The following is an 18,222-nucleotide window of genomic DNA, read 5'->3' as shown; positions in this document are numbered from 1 at the left end:
GCTGCTGGTGTTTGTTTTTTTTGCTCTCTGGTTTGGTTGTGGTCTTTTTGACATTTTTCTCCATTTCCATTCTCAATTTTATCTTTGTTAATTCATTTATCATTGTCATTTTGCTTAGATTCAGCTGTTGTTACCTATTCTGACATCGCCAGACAGACATATACACCTTACAATCATTCCATACACCAAATATAGTTGACCTATTGGTTATAGTTGAAGAAAAACAGACCAAAACACATAAACTTGTTTGTGATGTTGCCAATATAGAAATTATTGTATTTCTTATTCTACATGTTCTAATACAAAATGAAATTTAACCACTGAACCATGAAAACAAGATAAAGGTCAGATGACACTTGACAGTTTGACATGTACACCTTACAATCATTCCATACACCAAATATAGTAGACCTATTGCTTATACTAAATATAGTATCAGAGATATGGACTTCACCATGAAAACATAACCATGTTCATTGATCCATGAAATGAGATTGGGTCAGATGAAAACTGCTTGACAGACACGAGGACCTTGCAAGGTACCAACATACTAAATATAGTTATCTGACTACTTATTATAAGTGAGAAATTAACCATCTGAACCATGAAAGTGAGGTCAAGGACATTGGACATATGACAGTCAGAAATTTCATAGCATAAGGCATCATCAAACAGCATCCAGGTCTTTCACCTTCTAAAATATAGAGCTTTTTAGCAGTTAGTCAGCGCTGCTGAAGCTGCTGTTGGATCACCATCCCTATGTTGAGCTTACTGCAACAGAAGTCTCAACAAAAATCATTGATACTTAATCCATCAATGACATAATCAAAGATGTGTGAAATAAATTCAGTAAAATTCGATATTGGGCATCCAAGAATGTGGAACATGAAACTGACTTGATAATTTTTGAGAAATGACATAAAAAAGCTATATTTTAATCATGTATTTGGTAAACAGTACTCCCAGGCATGTAAGGATCCTTCAGATCCTGAAGACATAATCAGATCTGGTTTCCATGGATGCCACAAATGAGCTAAAGAGTTTATAATATCTGATTGGTCAGAACAATTCTTCACATGACCTTGATGATTAAATATTGGTTCAGTAAAACTGTATCCAAATTCCTGGACTGGTGACTTCTGTGTATCATAAATGTATACATTTCCATCAAATCCTGCAAGTAGATATGAATGAGGATTAAATTGGCTTAAAAACCAACATAAATAAGTATATTTTAAAAAGGTTGATTACATGCCAAGCAAATTTTTGAATTGGAAATTATTTTTTTATTCATATCATTTATCCTATGCTGCAATCATTTTCTATACGCATATGAGTTAAACAGACACAAGCTGATATAGATTGGTTGATAGATATTTGGTGTTTAATGCCACCTTCAACACTCTTGGCTTTATTATGATGGCCAGATTTTGAAACCAAAGTTCCTCATATACAACCAACAACCTTTGGTAGGAACTGTCAATCCAAGACACTTGCCACAAGCAAAGTTTGAACTCACAACTTCAATGTTGTCAGAACAGGCATCACCATGTATGAAACTATTCTATGTAAAAAATACCTCCTTTTTTCCTAGCATTCAAACTGTAGGAGATGTTATCTGGAAAAGCTATTTACCCATAATGGGAAGGATGGTTGAACAAACGACAATATGCCTCCCCCAACTTTCTGTATGAATTGCTTACCTGACAAAGATATGTTTTGCTTTTGCTGTGGGGATGCCTGAAAAAAATATTTTAAACAATAAAATTAAAACAGATTTATTATTTCTTCTGATAAATGCCTTTAATTAACCAAAGCACCAAAGAAGAGGGTATAAAGCAACTTTTTTGGCCCTTTGAATTCAAAAATAAAAAAAGCATTAAATACCTACTGAACAAATACGTATGTTTTATTGGGAGCGTAGCTATAATCCGACACCCCTAAAGTTCGACAGTCCAGTAGTCTGACAGTCCGATAGTCCGACGGTCCTATAATCCGACAGTCCGATGGTCCAACACGAACCACTTCTGCTGAGGGGGGAGGGGCTCGATCTTCTGCTGCAAAGGATATGGATATCGTCATATATCAGGGCTATTCGATGAAATTTACAATACGACCAACACGAGTTAAAAAAATCAAACAAGCAATGTGTTTCCAAATGTTTGGTTGATATGTTTCACCCAACAAAATAAGGGAGGTTAGGGGTTTCAAATCAGCCAAAGGATACAAATGAGTCTGAAATGACAACGAATTTATGAATGACGGTCGACAAATGTAGATATAAAGGCCACACTCAGTCTGGTCTTGAAATAAGTATTCAATATATCAGTTCGGCGAAACAGACATTCCGGTCAGACATGCACACCACGGCCTGAAAAAAATACGCCCGTTTTTTATTCAACATGTTCTTTTTACGCTTAATAATTCTGTTGTAAATTTTAGTTTCTAATAGCAAAAAAGTGGACAAGACAATTGTTTTCAATCCAGATACGGCCAGAATTTTTATTTAATGCAAAAATCAGTTTCAGATTTTTTCTCTCTCAAATACCTAAGTCTTCTGCCTTCTCAAATCAAATGGTACGTACCTTAGACTTTAAATTATCTAGAGCTTATATTGACTGGGGATCATTATTCAGCTATCATGTAAGTTATTTTAAAATAGTGAAGGCATGCACTGAAATGGGTCAGTTAATTTGAGTTTACACAGCTAGTTGAACTCCTTGTCCAAGGAGAATTACTAATTTACCGGTATTGCAATCATGTATGAAATCAGTCTGAAGGCTTTGAATCCAGGTGAAAACGGGTCATTTTCAGAATTGCTGGGTTATTTATTTTTCTCAGGTTACATCCGCAGGATACGGATCAGTTTTACAGGTATGAAGACGTCATACTGATCGATTTGACACCTGATTTTTTTGTGTAAAAAATAAATCAATTTAAAATCGTTCCATGTCTTTATAGGTATGTTTTTCTGAGACAATTGACTGCGCGTCGGACTATCGGATTATAGGACTGTCGGACTATTGGTCTGTCGGATTATAGGATTGTCGGACTACAGAACTGTTTGATTATGGGACTGTCGGATTATGGGTCTGACCCCGTTTTATTCAAAGGTGGTAAAATATCTTTTTGGGTAGCAGCTTGTTTCATACATCTTGTTTAAAAAGAAAGATAAAGTTTTCCAATATATAGACTGAAAATCATACAAAAACAAATTATACCAAATGATACAATTCTATACGACATTTCTCCACTCTTGGCAGTTAAAATTTTAAAAGCAAGCCTCACTATCCAATACTAATTGGGTACAAACCTTGATACTAATTTCTGTATGTTTGGTCTTGGACTGTTTTTGTGTATTCATCTCTTGTAGGATTTTATCACTCCCATTTCTAACATCAGAAATGACAACAGATCCAGCAGACGACAATCTATAAACTAGGTCAACTGTAATATCCATTGTCCAATAGGAGCATTTGTCACACACTGTGTTTGAAGTACCTTTTCTGTTATTGTCTGACTTTTCCTGCTTTACTCTGAGGTCAATGAGTTTAATTTCTCCTGAATTTTCACAACAACTTATCAATGAGTTTTGACCCATGAATTTTATTTCACTGACTATTGATGTTTCAGTTAATTCTGAAAATAAGCAGATACATGTATATAAAACTTATAAAATGTGAATACCAGTAATTAAATAAGAATGTACGGGTTGTTCTGTTTAGCATACTAGTAGCTTCCACTTGCATTTCAAAGAATTGAAAACAGGAAGTAGGAGTCTGACAAAAACTTTTAGAGTGCACACACTTTAAAAATCAGCACTGATTAGCTGTTGACCAAATAAATGGTCATTCTGGTTAGGATTTTCAAAAAAGAAGTGTGACAAATTTTTAAAGTTCATTCAACATATTGAATTCCCAGAAAATTTTAAAGTATTGGAAAACATTGATTAGGTATCCGACAGAGACATGAAAATCGCTCCCAACTCATGAATTGTAAACCTGCTAACCAAACGTGAAGTCATTCTGTTCAGTATTTTCTGTGAAAAGTGACGAAAAATATTTGCTGGACAAACATTGACAAAGGAACAAATGATGATTGCAAAAAGGACCAAATTTCTGAAGTAGGGATATATTGTAAATCCAGAAAATATTGCGAGCATTTATTTTTTTTGCGATTTTTGAAGAATGGGCATAAATGCAATTTCGCAATAATATTTGCATTGATACATTGTATAAACCTCACATTAATTTCTGAGTGAGTTGACAGTACCTCTTTTAGATATTTTTAAATGTAATATATATCAATAGAAACAGTTTCCCAGGTGTAAACTTTTCTAAAAGATTTCCTTCTTCTCCATTTTCATTTGATTCAAATATGTTAATAGATATACTGTGGATTCATTTATTTTCATGAAAACCAATTTTTGTGGATTGAGGAAAAATTACATTTTCATGGATATTTAAATTTGTGGTTTTGGCAAAATTTGCATACTTTAGAAAATTTATTTTTCGTTGAACATTTAAATTTGTGATTCCCCTGTACCCACAAAATTGGTTTCCAACGAATATTAATGAATCCACAGTAGATGAAATCAGGTCGTTTATTAAACAGAAAGGTTTCACAGATTTGTCATATCTTTCAAAATGTGGTAAAAGGGGATGTGAATTTGTGAGTTCAGTTCAGTTTTCCTACTAACCTTGCTTTGAAACTGTCTTAATTTTTAGTTATTCTTGTAAATTACATAAAAAAAAAAAAGGGATTTTTTTATGAACAAAAAAACGTTAAAAACTTTTTGAGAAAAGAGGTATTCATGCTCTTGAAAATTTGATCAGGATATTATATACCATAGCCATGATAACAGATCTATCTTGTTTGATTAAAATCATTAAATCAAAGAGCAGATTGCTCTGAGGGATACAATTGCCATTGTTTTCATTGATACATGTAAAATAATTCAACTGCACGTGTAAAATACTCTAAAATGTAATTTACATAATCTGAATAGTTATTCAACTTTAAAAATAGCCAATCGTCGATACAACTGTATGAACAATGTACTTATTGTGTTTTATTTTTGTACTATCAATTCCAAGTTGACTTTCCACAGCAGTCACTGAGAGTGAGAGAAGGTATTTCACTTCGTACCTCATCACCTGTTTTCCTACGTGAATTCTAGGTGGAACCCAATTCCTAACTATTTAAAGATTTAATTTCCTTTGGGTCAGTGGGCATGACTCCTTTCCGTACACATTCCTCTGTTTAAATTGCGATCAGTTTTAATATATTACGACGTCTATCGACAGAACAAGTTAATTTTTCTCGACGTATCATCGTTTGACGAAAGTTACTTACGGAAGGGAGACAACTCGAAGCGATAATATGGAAGACTCCATTGTGGCTGAAGGGGTGTTCTGGTTACACCTTTACGTTGTGGACTACATTTATTTTAATTTAAATGATGCATATGATTTATGCAACAACAATAACCCTCATTAGCAGGCAGACATAGAAAGGATCTCATGAGTTTCAAATTAATCATTGGAGTGGGGAATCCAGAGCAACCATTCAATCTGATACCCCTTCAAGTCAAGAAAACTATATGCATGCGCATAATTACCCAAACAAACCCTAGACTTGTGATTAATAGCAAGGACTTATATTAAATGTTAATTAAACGACCTCCATTTCTTTATGGAAGTACAATATCAAATATCAGTTTCATAACGGTGACATATATGAAAACTCCACTTCAGTTCTTATATGACAGAAATAGATTTATCGATCGGAATTCAGAGAACTCAAAACTGGGGAATTCCCTCTGACGTGTTTCTAAATTTATAAAAACACTAAATATAAATACTGCTTGATCTGATTTTCCGTGTTGTTAAAAACATGCATACAAGTCAAGGGAAATATCGAAAACATGAAGATTATGAGAAGAACATTATAGGACAGTTGTTTAAATTCAATCCTTTTGTTTTCTATACCATTTAAAGGGGCACTAGCTGTCAAATTCTCATATTTGATTTATAACAATGTTTAAAAACATTAATCCAAACTATCAAAAGTCTAAAATAAACAGTTTACAGAGCATGGGGTAGATAATATATAGGTTCGTTTCGTGTGTATTTTAGTCCAGACGCCATTTAATTAACTTTCGATGTGACCTCAGATGACCATATAAGCGATGTAAACATAAATAAAGATATGAATAGATCAAACCAACACATGCAATTGGATTTTTATAGGTCTGTTTGATTTTATTTTATAGATTAAAAATAGATGTTTTTCATTGTTTTTAACCGTATAAAAATGATTTTATGTGCATCAAATTAGTAAGCAAATGATTTACCGTAGTTTCACTTTCATTGTTGACATTCTTTTTCTTTAAATAACCAGTACACGTATAATGCATGCCTTTTCAATCTCTAGCTAGGGGTTAAATTGAAGTTCACATGAATACGGATTTAAAGAGGTCGACTCATTCACTTGCAAGTTAATTACTAATTATCAATGTTTCTTATCGTAATTTGACAAAATTGAACCTTTTTGGCTGCAAAAAGCGAATTGTTATTTCACCATTTCACTTTCATTATTGATTGAACAGAAGAAATCAAACTTTAGATTTTTTATTTATCTCATAGCTAGTGCCCCTTTAAAGCAAGACAATCTCAATAATCTGAGGTGTTCCTTGATGTTTAGAATAAAACAGTTGACGTGAGGGCACATGGCCCTGAGTCAATGGTATAAGTCTACAGATTGCTTAAAAGCAATTGTATCCCAAAAATTAATAACAGAAGTACCTGTTTTATCATATATTTCATGTATGGTCCCTTTTTCTACATCCAAACAACATAAATTATTCAGACTAGAACCAAATACTATACAAGCTGGTTTGTCTTCATTTACAGCTATCTTTGAAAAGCATCTAAAAATCAATTCAAAATAATTTTTCAATTGCAAATTTTAAGAACATCTTTTTGCATATAATGTTTATTGACTATAATGGTGTCAAATTTTGTCAAATTTAAGAAAAATATATATTTTGATCTTAAAATTGATCATCTGCCACAATGACTGTGTTTTCAGAAAATGTCACTAGTGTATGAATTAGCTACTAGTATCATTCTATAATCTATACTGACTGTAACTTTTGAAATGATTTGACTATTGTGAAAATTGCATTTATATATTTAAGCAAAAAAACAATGCATTCAACTTTTGATGACATCGTTTTTATGCATCATTCCTGAAATAGTAATAAATATTCTGTCATTTTTGTCCCTTTTTCAACAATAGCAATATATTGATTTCTGTATAGTATGTTCCGGACCATATGAGTATTTGGACCATACGCGTATGGTCATGACCATATGTGTATACTCATATGGTCCGACCGTACGCGTATGGTCGGACCATATGAGTATAATACTCGTTTGGTTATTAACGGGCCGGACCATATGAGTATTTGGTCCATATAGGTATATTTATTTTTCCAAATTACATTATAAACGTTTCAATATAAATACAAGAACTTTATCTAAAAAAAACAGTGATGGTTTAAAACATGACAATTTTTTAATTTTTTAATAAAAAAAACTACGTAAAAATTTAATATTGATGCCATAGTTAGTTTTCATTGCTAGTTACATTAGTGCATGTAGGCTTGGATGACATTCACTTACACACGGTATCATAGCTTTTTTGCATTTGCAAGTTTTGTGCACGATCTTTTTCATTTACACATTTTGTTTGCGAGTGAAAAACAAGCCTTTTTTGCAGCTGCGTACAGTGATACCGAGGTCTTTGGCAATTCTGATGTCTACAGTGTTTTTAAGAAGCTCTAGATCTCAAATATCGTAAAATGGTTGACTGCAATACACCATCTTCACAACACAACTTAAATAAACTAATAGTATGCTACTTTCCAGTGACTTCTTATGTAACAGTTCATTAAGAAATTTTTGGAATTTAATTTTTTAGTCGACATATTGCCATTTACTCATAATAACAAATCGGTTATGACCATCGGTAATGACCATCGGTATAAAATGTGTTTACTTTAAATTTGACAATTAAGTAAAATTAACAATGTGAAACTTCTTATTTTTATTTAGCTTATCTTTTTATTATAATATAACGATAAAATTACCTATATGATAGCGTCTTTTGAATGAACGGTCATACCATATGAAGAGTTTAGAAGTATTAAAAGTAAACTGTAACAGAGTGTTAATTACCCCGACCATACGCGTATGGTCCAAATACTCATATGGTCCGGAACATAGTATATTAAACTAGCATGCAAGCTTTTTCTCCATTTTCCAAAATGTTAAGGTATATTTATGTACCTGTATCATAAATTAAGTTAGTAACTTATCTAGTCACATTATTTACATCAATATAAACCTCACACTAATTTCTGAACTTAACAGTATCTGTAAAGTAAATGGTAATTCAGTTATAAAACTCCAAATTGACAATAAAATTGAGAATGGAAATGGGGAATGTGTCAAAGCGACAACAACCCAACCATAGAGCAGACAACAGCCGAAGGCCACCAATGTTGCTCTCACCATGACAACGTCAAATTCAATGTACCACTTTGAGTACTTCAGAAATTAATTTCTGTATGAAAATTGTCCTGATGAAGCCTGCCTTGCAGGCGAAACATATAGACCATAGTAAATAAAATTGCAGACCATTTGAAGTGTTGTTATCAATTTGGAGTTTTATTTAAATATTGCATTCATTTGCATAATTTGACAATCCTGCGTACCAAGGTATCCACTTCAGGGACTCTATCTAAATGATTCACACAGGCGTTGGTTCACCAAACGGAGTCAAATTTTAAATTGTTATAGTTTACGTAAAGAGAAATAAACAAATTTAACAACTAATAATGAAGAAGGTTTATGACACAGGTTTGGGACATAGATTCTTGCAATTGTCTGTTCAAAACCATGTATATGATGTGTTTTTGGGTTGCTGTCTTATCTACATCTTATGCATGTCCCCTTTATTTATAACTTATTCTGACATTTAAGTAAAGTCTAAGTCATTTTTAGATGTTTTTGGAACCAAGGTTGTAAATATATGTTTAAACAAGAGGCTCTCAAGAGCCTGAATCGCTCACCTGAATTTTTTTGGTTTAATCTCATATCAATGATTATTTTGGCTTTTCAATTTATTTAAATGTTCTTTAAATCGTCCTATTTTCTTCAAAAGCAAAAAAAAAATCATTTTCTCCTATGTTCTATTTTAGCCATAGGAGCTATGTTTCTTGACATACAAGGAAATGAAATATAAAATTTATACTAGATACTCTGAAACTCTAAAACTCATTTAGCCTAAGTTTGGCTGAAATTGATACAGCAGTTTCAAAGGAGAAGATTTTTTAAAGTAAGTCAACATGATGAACAAATTGTGAAAAAAGTCTTTAAAGGGCAATAACTCCTTAAGAGGTCAATTGACAATTTTGGTCAAATTGACTTATTTGTAGATCTTACTTTGCTTAACATTTTTGCTTTGAACAGTTTATCTGTATCTATAATAATATTCAAGATAATGACCAAAAACTGCAAAATTTCCTTAAAATTACCAATTAAGTGGCAGCAACCCAACAATGGTTTGTTTGATTCATCTGAAAATTTCAGGGCTGATAGATCTTGACCTAATGAACATTTTTATCTCTGTCAGATTTGCTCTAAATGCTTTCGTTTTTGAGATATAAGCCAAAAACTGCATTTGACCCCTATGTTCTATTTTAAGTAACGGCGGCCATGTTTTTTGACGGATCAAAAATCGAAGCACACACTTTGTGCAGGATAATCTAAGGAACAATCATGCTAAGTTTCATCTAAATCCATTCAACAGTTTCAGAGGAGAAGATTTTTTAAAGTTAGCAAATATGATGAACAAATTGTGAAAAATTGTCATTAAAGGACAATAACCCCTTAAGGGGTCAATTGACAATTTTGGTCATATTAACTTATTTGTAGATCTTACTTTGCTGATCATTTTTGCTGTTTACAGTTTATCTTTATCTATAATAATATTCAAGATAATGACCAAAAACTGCAAAATTTCCTTAAAATTACCAATTAAGTGGCAGCAACCCAACAATGGTTTGTTTGATTCATCTGAAAATTTCAGGGCTGATAGATCTTGACCTAATGAACATTTTTACCCCATGTCAGATTTGCTCTAAATGCTTTCGTTTTTGAGATATAAGCCAAAAACTGCATTTGACCCCTATGTTCTATTTTAAGTAACGGCGGCCATGTTTTTGGACGGATCAAAAATCGAAGCACACACTTAGTGCAGGATACTCTAAGGAACAATCATGCTAAGTTTCATTCAAATCCATTCAGTAGTTTCAGAGGAGAAGATGTTTGAAAAATTGTTAACGACGACGACGACGACGACGACGACGACGACGGACGCCAAGTGATGAGAAAAGCTCACATGGCCTTTTAGGCCAGGTGAGCTAATAAAAACTTACTTTTTGTCACTTTTGTCTACATGCTTTGATTTGAAACTTTCAGCAAGTTCAATAAGATCTAAAATAAATATCAAAACATATTATTAAACTAAAGGCTAAAAGCTATCTTACCTATTGTCATCAATAAACAATATTATATTTCTGAAAGTTATGAATATCCTTCTAAGTAGCAACTAGAATTTATAAGAAATATTCTGTTGAAGGAATAGTTCAAGATAAAATTCACATTAAGAGTTTAGTGACTTAGTGCTGGGCCAAAATCCCCACAAACCAGCCAACTAACATTTACATCTATTAGAAAGGATTTAAAAAATGACTTAAACTTTGATATTTGTGATACAACTTCTGCTATCTGGACAATTCCGATGAAGAACTACATAATAGAATAGGAAGTCAAATTTTCTTGTGAATAAAATTTTCTTGTCAATTAGTCTTTGTCTACCAAAGATCTTCTTCTGGGGTTTTGTCATGTTGGATTGGTCACCCTATAAACAAACATAATTTTGGTTTTTTTTAATTTTACAGGACCTCATTCAATAACAATATAGTCAAGGAAGAAAAACAGGGAATATACATACCAGTTCCATTTGATCCAATCTTCCATACTTGTATTCCTGTATTTGTTTCATCACTGGTGCACACCTGTCTGTAAAGATATAACCAATACAAATGAAAGAAGCTTATACATGTTTAGTTTATACTTATATTACATGTACTAATTTATTTAAACATTTCTGGATATATGAAAGCATAAATAAATGAAATGTAAGTTCAGTATCTACATCACTGTTATATTAAAATTCCTTTCAAAGTTATTTTAAACAGTTCCTGCTTCTTAGATTAAAAGACCACAAACATCTTCTTAAATATACACTTTATAACAATAAAAATGAAGGCACCACCAGTAAATTGTTTTTCATGTATTAACATAGATTAAAATTATAAAGGTTATATATAATACAACTCCACCTTGATTTAGGAATATGTTTTATACAACATATTTTGCAAGTACTAAATCCACCATTCTTTTGGCGAAAATCTCTGTCTTTTAGCAAACCCTTAAAATGAAGATAAAACAAAACTAATTAGTTAAACTCAACATTGAACAGATAAATACTGTAATGCTAAAGAGTTCATAAATTACACAATTTACTAATAATAGCTTTAATTAATGCTCATTTCAATTGAAAAAAAAAAAAAATTGTATGTCTGTAAGACCTTCTTAATCAGTGGCAGATCCATAATTTTCATAAGACTGACTGTCTAAGAGGGAGCATGCTCCAGTCATGCTTCAAAATAATCAAACAAATTTTCCAAAAATGGGGGGGGGGGGGCTAACCCCCCCCCCCCCCCCCCTGTTGACAAAAGCGAGGTGTTAATCAAATTTAGTATGATGTTTATGCAACAGTACTCATCTTACAGTTTAATACTCACAGCACTTTCTGAATCATCAGATAAAAGCTTATCAGGGACAGATAACTCTAATATCTCATTCCTAGCATCACTTGATGTTGCAACCACCAAATCTGCAAGAAAAATCTTTCAAATCATCAATATTCTTAAAATGATGTTGTACAGTAGATGCACAGTATATGTAGTCGACTTGATGTGTACCTCGACATGTATTTTTAATTAAGTAATTAGTCATGCTGTTGTATCATTGATGGTTACTCTTCAAGTCATTTTATAAAACTAGATAAATGCTGTTCCAAGTCCTTCAACAGTGCTGGTAGTTTTTATTATATAAATTTGTTTCTAATTTTAAAGAATTCAATGTAAATTTCAGATCATTAGTTGTCTCTACTGAATCTATTCACAACTAGTCAAGATTTTGAATATTTTTAAGAGCATGCCTTTTGGTTTGAGTACCAGTCTGACTTTAATATGAAACTTCTTTCTTAAGGTCTACTTTGTGGAAACATTTGATTTAGATGCTGTCAGTTTTGAATTCTGATTTTTTTTTCTTTCAAATAAGAAATTGACCTCTGATGTGAGCATGTGTCCATTGTGAAGCTAATATAATAACTACCAGGTATTTTGTTTGATTGACTTGTTTGGTGTACTGTCTCTATAATAGATACCATACATTCTCATTTTCATGTTGAAAAAATAGATCCTCTTGGTAAATACCATAAGTTGCAAGTTATGTCACTACATGATCTGTGTTTGATAATTTTCAATTCTACATTGATACCACTGAAATGACATACTGACACACACATAGCACATCATATAACTGTCATGTACTATAACTTCAAAGGGTCTAGAAATTTGTTTATATCTTACTTTTATCATCTACCCAGTCCATACATGTTACAGGGTGTTGTAAATCATACATAAACAGGTTTCTGTAGCTGAAAAATATCAAATTTTCTACAGATATTAATGAGCTTAACAGTCAGGCTCTGATTAGTTCATGTATATATATTAGTACTCATTACATATTCTAAGAACATCACACAATAATACCACAATTTATCTAAATACCATAATTCTGCATGTACTTATTCAAATTCCTTTCTAATACTTTTATTATCAGATAAACTCAGTGACCTACAATGTATAGTTGTTAATTTCTGTGACATGTTGGTCTCTTGTGGAGAGTTGTATCATTGGCAATCATACCACATCTTCTTTTTTATATCTAATGTCATTTTTTATCCTTGGGTATTAAAGTTTTTTTATTATAGAATTCAAGGACTTTGGTACAACATGCTGGTCTTCTAAAATTGTCAACATTTGGACAATTTCTAGCTTGACATATATCATGTATATGATGTACTGTTTTTTTTTTTTTACTGTATTATGTCTTTTTTTTGGGGGGGGAGGGGGGTTATAACTGTTGGGTTACTGTTTTATTTCTGTTTACTCAACATCTCCTCTTATTCCAATTCTAGTTGAGTGCATTGATAAGAAATACTTATCACTGTGCCAACTATGAACTTTAATCTGTCTTATCATATCAATTGTATAATCAATTTATTAAAAACTGTTAAATAAAACTATATTCCTCATATTTTAGAAGTGTTTATTTAACATTAAAGATAGTATCAGAAGTTCATTACTAGGAAAAGTGTGTAAGCTGCACTATTGGGTGACCACACTGTCCATTATAAATGGAACCAGATGCTCTGCAGGGCGCAGCTTTATACGACAGCAGAGGTCGAACCCTGAACAGTTGGGGCAAGTATGGACACAACATTTAAGCTTAATACAGCTCTGAATTTGGATTGTGATTAAATAGTTGACACAACATAGGTTTCTGACACAGAATGAATGTGGTCTAAGAAGTTAAACTTAAAAATTTTTAATTGGACATTTACCTATTATGGTCCAATATCCAAAATCTAAATACATGGTTAGATTCAGCATATCATAGAACCCCAAGAATTCAATTTTTGATGAAATCAAATAATGTTCAATTTTAGACCCTTTAGACTTCAATGTGGACCAATTTGATAACCGGGCCCAAATATAAAAATCAAAATACATGGTTAGATTAAGCATATTGAAGAACCCCAAATATTCAATTTTTGTTGAAATCAAACAAAAACAGGCTATTATTTGAACTTGGAATTATTTTTAATTATGGAATTCGCATAATTTCTTGTGTTTAAATTTTTTTATAAATTCTAAGTTTATTTTGTATTATGATCTTTTGAGTGGTTAATAACACTTTACATACAATGTATTTTGGTTAGATAGTGTTGTGCGCGGCACAGTACATTCTATTGAATATACTATTTTCTTTGTAATGGAAAGTGTTGTGCGCAGCACAGCACATTTCAGTACAGAATAATCATGGAACTTATTAAAAATTTCAATAACAAGAAATCAAGCAAATTCCATAGTTAAAAATAATTCCAAGTTCAAATAATAGACTGTTAAAAGCTTAATTTTTGACCCTTTGGACCTTAATGTAGACCAATTTGAAAACGGGACAATACTGTGCAATTGAATATTTCTTGCTATTTCGCAAAACTGTGCAATTGAAAATTTCTTGCTATTGCGCAATATTGTGCAATTAGATATTTCTTGCTATTGCGTAATACTGTGCAATTGAAGATTTATTGCTATTGCCCCACAATACTGTGCAATTGAAGATTTCTTGCTCTTGCAGAATACTGTACATGCAATTGAAAATTTCTTGCTATTGCACAATACTTAATATAATAATTTTGGACCCCGATTTGGACCAACTTGAAAACTTGGGCCCATAATCAAAAATCTAAGTACATGTTTAGATTCAGCATATCAAACAACCCCAAGAATTCAATTTTTGTTAAAATCCAGCTAAGTTTAATTTTGGACCCTTTGGACCTTAATGTAGACCAATTTGAAAACAGGACCAAAAATTAAGAATCTGAATACACGGTTAGATTTGGCCTTATCAAAGAACCCCAATAATTCATTTTTTGTTGAAATAGCCCCTTTTGGCCCCTAATTCGTTGGGACCAAAACTCCCAAAATCAATCCAAATTACCTTCCTTTTGTGGTCATAAACTTGTGTAAAATTTTATAGATTTCTATTAACTTATACTAAAGTTATTGTGCAAAAACCAAGAAAAATGCTTATTTGGGCCCTTTTTGGCCCCTAATTCCTAAACCGTTGAGACCAAAACACCCAAAATCAATCCCAACCTTCCTTTAATGGTCATAAACCTTGTGTTTAAATTTCATAGATTTCTATTTACTTTTACTAAAGTTAGAGTGCGAAAACCAAATGTCTTCGGAGGACAACGACGCCAACGTGATACCAATATACAACCAAAATTTTTTTCAATTTTCAAATTATGAGATAGCTTTATTAGCATTTACACATAAAGTTAACAATTAATGGTTATGGCAACATAATACAGACAAACTTCAATAAAGGAGTGACAGTGGATAAGTATGAGAAACATACATAGCAAACAAGTTCTGGAATGTTTTTCTCTCCAACGATGTACATAGAATTCTTATCCCATATATATCTAGAAGAAGCCTCAAAGGGTAAATTATATTTTGGTTGCGGCAATACAAATATGCCACTAAAATTTTCAAAAAACATTACCTGAAACTCTGTACAAATAGTAAAATAATATGCAACCAGACATCAATAAAAAAAATCAGGGCAAATGGACTCTGAGTGTACAGGTATCACTATTAGGGCAAATAGGTACATTGTACTAGAAAAACATGATCCAGGAATCAATATCTATACAAATTAAAACATCTTGCTTATTTAAACATGTTTATGCATTGATTTGTCCAAATTGACCATTGAATGATTAGCACCTATCCCTATCTTCTATCCCTGAAACCTTACCTTATCCTAATACTTTAACAAACCTTACAGCCGATTGCATTGAGTGTGTAGGTAAAGGTAATATCTTTGGTTATCATGCTTGATAGCTGAACCATGAAGTCATTATTTAAGGTTACATGTAGGTAAATTACCCTCCTTTAAGAGGAGACTAGTCCGGCAGATGACCAATCTATCTGTCTGCAGGTCTAAGACACATTTACTTCGAAAGGAGGGTAGTGTAAAGGTAATATCTTTGGTTATCATGCTTGGTAGCTGAACCATGAAGTCATTATTTAAGGTTACATGTAGGTAAATTACCCTCCTTAAAAAGGAGACTAGTCCGGCAGATGACCAATCTATCTGTCTGCAGGTCTAAGACACATTTATTTCGAAAGGAGGGTAGTATACTAGTATTTTTTTCTGGGACGCATGAAGGTGTCCCAGAAACAAAAAAAATGGTCTTGCAAGACGTCATAATTATTTGGACTAGGTAGTACACCTGACCTTATAATGACTTCACAGTTCAGCTAGCAAGCAAGTGAACCATAAGTCATAAAGCTTTATTTTCAGATTTTTTTTTTGGACACCTTCATTTCTAGTCCAAATAATTATGACGTCTTGCAAGGCTATTTTATTTTTTTTGGGGGCGCCGTCGTAGGAAGACGTCCCAGAAAAAAATTAAAATAGCCTTGCCAGACGTCATAATTATTTGGACTACTTAATTTCCTATGACGTATATATATATATAGGAAATAATTATTAGGACTAAGTTACGTCCTGAAAGGCTATTATACTTTTTTGCTTCAATATGACGCCTTACAGTACAGTTACTGTTACTGTAAGGCCTCAAAAGCAAAAAATGCATAATAGCCTTTCAAGATGTCATAAATTATTTGGACTACCCTAGTCCAAATAATCATGACCGTGAGTGATGACGTCTGGCAAGGCAATTTTAATTTTTTTTCTGGGACGCCTTCCAGAAAAAAATTAAAATAGCCTTGCCAGACGTCATAAATATTTTGACTAGGACTACCCATGACAATACACCTTAACGCTAATCCCGGCTGAACCGGCCGCTTGAACTTTTGACGCATACAACACTCACTTTTCAATTGTGGCGTCAGATATTTTGTTTTGTGACGTCAAAATTTTACGGGAACCTGTGTGATATTCAGTAATGGCGGACAAATAGCGATAAGGTGTATTGTCTGACATTGATAAAAACAAGTGCATAATATGTACATATCTGTTAATAAATTTTGTGCATGTGCAACGTTCTGGTGGAGGATTTCTGTACAACATTTTTAATTTGGAATAACTTGTGAATATGTTAACACTTTAAAAACTAATTCGTTAACGGGAACACAGCTAGCCGTGTGTGATCCAACGCTGGATGGATCTACATAAAGAAGAAGTGCAGGCCTGTGATACAATTTTACAAGAGAGGATAATTTACAAGAGAGATTACTCTGTCATCACGACAAAGATTGAAGATTGAAGATACAGGGACCTCTTTAGAAAGAGATAAAAAAAATCAGCGACACATACTTTTTGACAGAGTCAAAAAACCAATCATCGTCATCTGAAGCCATGTAGAATTGATGAAAGTAAGTCACAGATTAAATAACATGTATGTTGATGAAGACAGTGGTTTTGGTGGAAAATATTATGTTAAAAAGCGTCCGGCTGATCACGATTTTCCATTTATACCTGTTGCAGTCCCCTGGCCTTCATATCCCCTTTAAAAAACGAACAGAGTTTGAGGAACTCACCTGTTGCTCCTCGCATACATCGATCAACTGAAACCACATGAACATATTAAAAAAGTAAGTATGTTGCAGATATACTATAGGTAGCACGTGTGACATGTTTGAAATGTTAACTAATTTGGATTCTGTTGAATTTCATGATTCTGTACACTTTTACAGGTTTAAAATAAATTGACAGTGGGATTTTACTGAAATAGAAATTAGAACTACAGTTATTTCAGTAAATTTAATAGAACAACTCTTCAAAATGGACCCTAGCTGTAGACGAACATGTATCAGTGATAACAGGTGCTAGGGTTTTGGGGGGAGTGGGGTGGTCAAATATTAGTCTGAGATTACTCTTATGTCCTACGGCTGTTTTGCCAGACAAGCTGGGGCTGTGGCACCAAGCCCCCAGCTTGTCTGGCAAAACAGCTGTAGGACGTCAGAGTAATCTTGGACTATATATACCTTATCGCTATTCCCGCTTGATTCCAGAATTTGTCACGCTTGAACTATTGACCTCATACAACAATCACTTTTCCATTGGCAATGATTGAGGCGTCAGATGTTTTGTATTACGATGTGAAAAATTTATGGGAACCAGTGCGATGTCCAGTAATGGCGTCCAAATAGTGATAAAGTGTATTCAAGTGATTTTTTTTTTATTATAGCCACTT

General features: G+C 32.8%; 2 protein-coding genes across 3 annotated transcripts in view; one reads left to right on the top strand and one right to left on the bottom strand.

The window, feature by feature from the left end:
- Window positions 1-919: 919 nt before the first annotated feature.
- LOC139514193 (WD repeat-containing protein 73-like) lies at window positions 920-17,526 on the bottom strand. 2 transcript variants are annotated; one of them, XM_071303001.1, is made up of 10 exons: window positions 17,343-17,526; window positions 12,794-12,861; window positions 11,942-12,033; window positions 11,477-11,565; window positions 11,086-11,153; window positions 10,508-10,565; window positions 6,807-6,931; window positions 3,314-3,639; window positions 1,704-1,740; window positions 920-1,174 (listed from the first exon to the last, which is right to left on the bottom strand). In XM_071303001.1, the coding sequence occupies exons 1-10, from the start codon at window positions 17,384-17,386 to the stop codon at window positions 939-941; spliced, it is 1,143 nt and encodes a 380-aa protein (XP_071159102.1). In that variant the 5' UTR covers window positions 17,387-17,526; the 3' UTR covers window positions 920-938. The 2 variants fall into 2 exon arrangements, with proteins under 2 accessions (XP_071159102.1, XP_071159103.1); XM_071303002.1 differs by lacking the exon at window positions 1,704-1,740 and having other exon boundaries at window positions 17,343-17,490.
- The window catches only part of LOC139514185 (fatty acid CoA ligase Acsl3-like), a 44,097-nt gene continuing 43,363 nt past the window's right edge, over window positions 17,489-18,222 (top strand). Inside the window, exon 1 of the mRNA XM_071302985.1 lies at window positions 17,489-17,620. The gene's annotated coding sequence lies outside the window, so the exon portion shown is untranslated. The remainder of the gene's footprint in view (window positions 17,621-18,222) is intronic.

The sequence above is a fragment of the Mytilus edulis genome, chromosome 3 (assembly GCF_963676685.1).
Source record: "Mytilus edulis chromosome 3, xbMytEdul2.2, whole genome shotgun sequence".
NCBI lineage: Eukaryota > Metazoa > Mollusca > Bivalvia > Mytilida > Mytilidae > Mytilus > Mytilus edulis.
The sequence above is the reverse complement of the archived record's forward strand: the minus strand, read 5'-3'. Positions and strand labels throughout refer to the sequence as shown.